The sequence below is a fragment of the Eimeria maxima genome, genomic scaffold (assembly GCF_000499605.1).
Source record: "Eimeria maxima Weybridge genomic scaffold, Emw_scaff1059, whole genome shotgun sequence".
Lineage (NCBI taxonomy): Eukaryota > Apicomplexa > Conoidasida > Eucoccidiorida > Eimeriidae > Eimeria > Eimeria maxima.
The window spans coordinates 1360-2500 of record NW_013563384.1 but is presented as its reverse complement, the minus strand read 5'-3'; the positions used below and the strand labels follow the sequence as shown (position 1 = coordinate 2500).

At 48.3% G+C, this 1141-nt stretch overlaps 1 protein-coding gene across 1 annotated transcript in view; it reads left to right on the top strand.

Annotated features, from left to right (window-relative positions):
* EMWEY_00047930 (hypothetical protein) overlaps positions 1 to 56 on the top strand; it is a gene marked incomplete at both ends in the record, with an annotated part of 707 nt that extends 651 nt beyond the window's left edge. Inside the window, one exon of the mRNA XM_013477234.1 lies at positions 1 to 56. This exon is cut by the window's left edge and continues 347 nt beyond it. Within this exon, the coding sequence (XP_013332688.1) occupies positions 1 to 56 (56 nt within the window).
* Positions 57 to 1141: the final 1085 nt, after the last annotated feature.

The window sequence follows — 1141 nt, the reverse complement described above, 5'->3', positions numbered from 1 at the left end:
AGCAGCAGCAGCAGCAGGGGCTGCTGCAGTTCTTTAAGAAGCCACGTGTTGATTAGGGATTAAACAAATCTTTAAACTTTGTCCTTATAGCAACCAATGCAGCAGCAGCAGCAGCAACAGCAGCAGCAGCAGCTGCTGCTGCTGCAGCAACAGCGGCAGCAGCAGCAACAGCAGCAGCAACAGCAGCAGCATGTATTTGGTGCTGCTGCTGAGTTTGCTGAGGTGTGCATGCACTGCAGCATGTGCTGCTGCAGCATTTGTCTCTTTGCTGCAGGGAAGAGACAATAAATTTAAACAAACAAATAAATAAATAAATAAATTTAATTAATATAATTAATTAATTAATTAATTAAATTAATTAATTAAATTAATTAATTAAATTAATTAATTAATTAAATAAAGAGACAGCAGCAAATAAGAAAAAAGGAGACAGCTGAACTGGCTGTCTCTCCTCTACAACTCCCTCTCTCCCCATCTGCTTGCTGCTGCTGCTGCTGCAGCAGCAGCAACAGCAGCAGCAGCAACAGCAGCAGCAGCTGTTGCAGCTCGATTAAGACGACGAGCTGCTGCTGGTCAAAAACTCCTGCAGCATCAGCCGCTGTTGCTGCTGCAGTTGCTGCTGCTCCTGCTGCTGCCATTGCTACTGCAGCTGCTCCAACAGTTGCTGCTGCTGCTGTGCTGCTGTTGCTGCTGCTGCTCCAACATTTGCTGCTGCTGCTGCTGCTGCTGCTGCTGCTGTTTTTAAGTTATTATTTATTGACTGACACCTCTGCTGCTGTTGCTTGCTTCTGTGCTGCTCATTGCTCCCCATCTATCTGCTGCTGCTGCTGCTGCTGCTGCTGTTGCTGCTCCTTTACCTAGAGGTAAATCACCAAAGAAGCCAGGTACATACACCTGCCCGTTGCTGCTGCCGCGGCTGCTGCTGGGGTAGCTGCTTGCTGCTGCTGCTGCTGCTGCTGCTGAGGGTGCAGCAGGGGCGTATGCACGTCCATGTAGGGATGTATAATCCGTAGAATATTGTCTGTGCTGCTGCATTTGCTGCTGCTGCAGTTGCTGCTGCTGCAGTTGCAGTTGCTGCTGCTGCTGCAGCAGTTGCTGCTGCTTAGAAGGTATATAATAAGATGTTGTTGCTGCTGTTGCT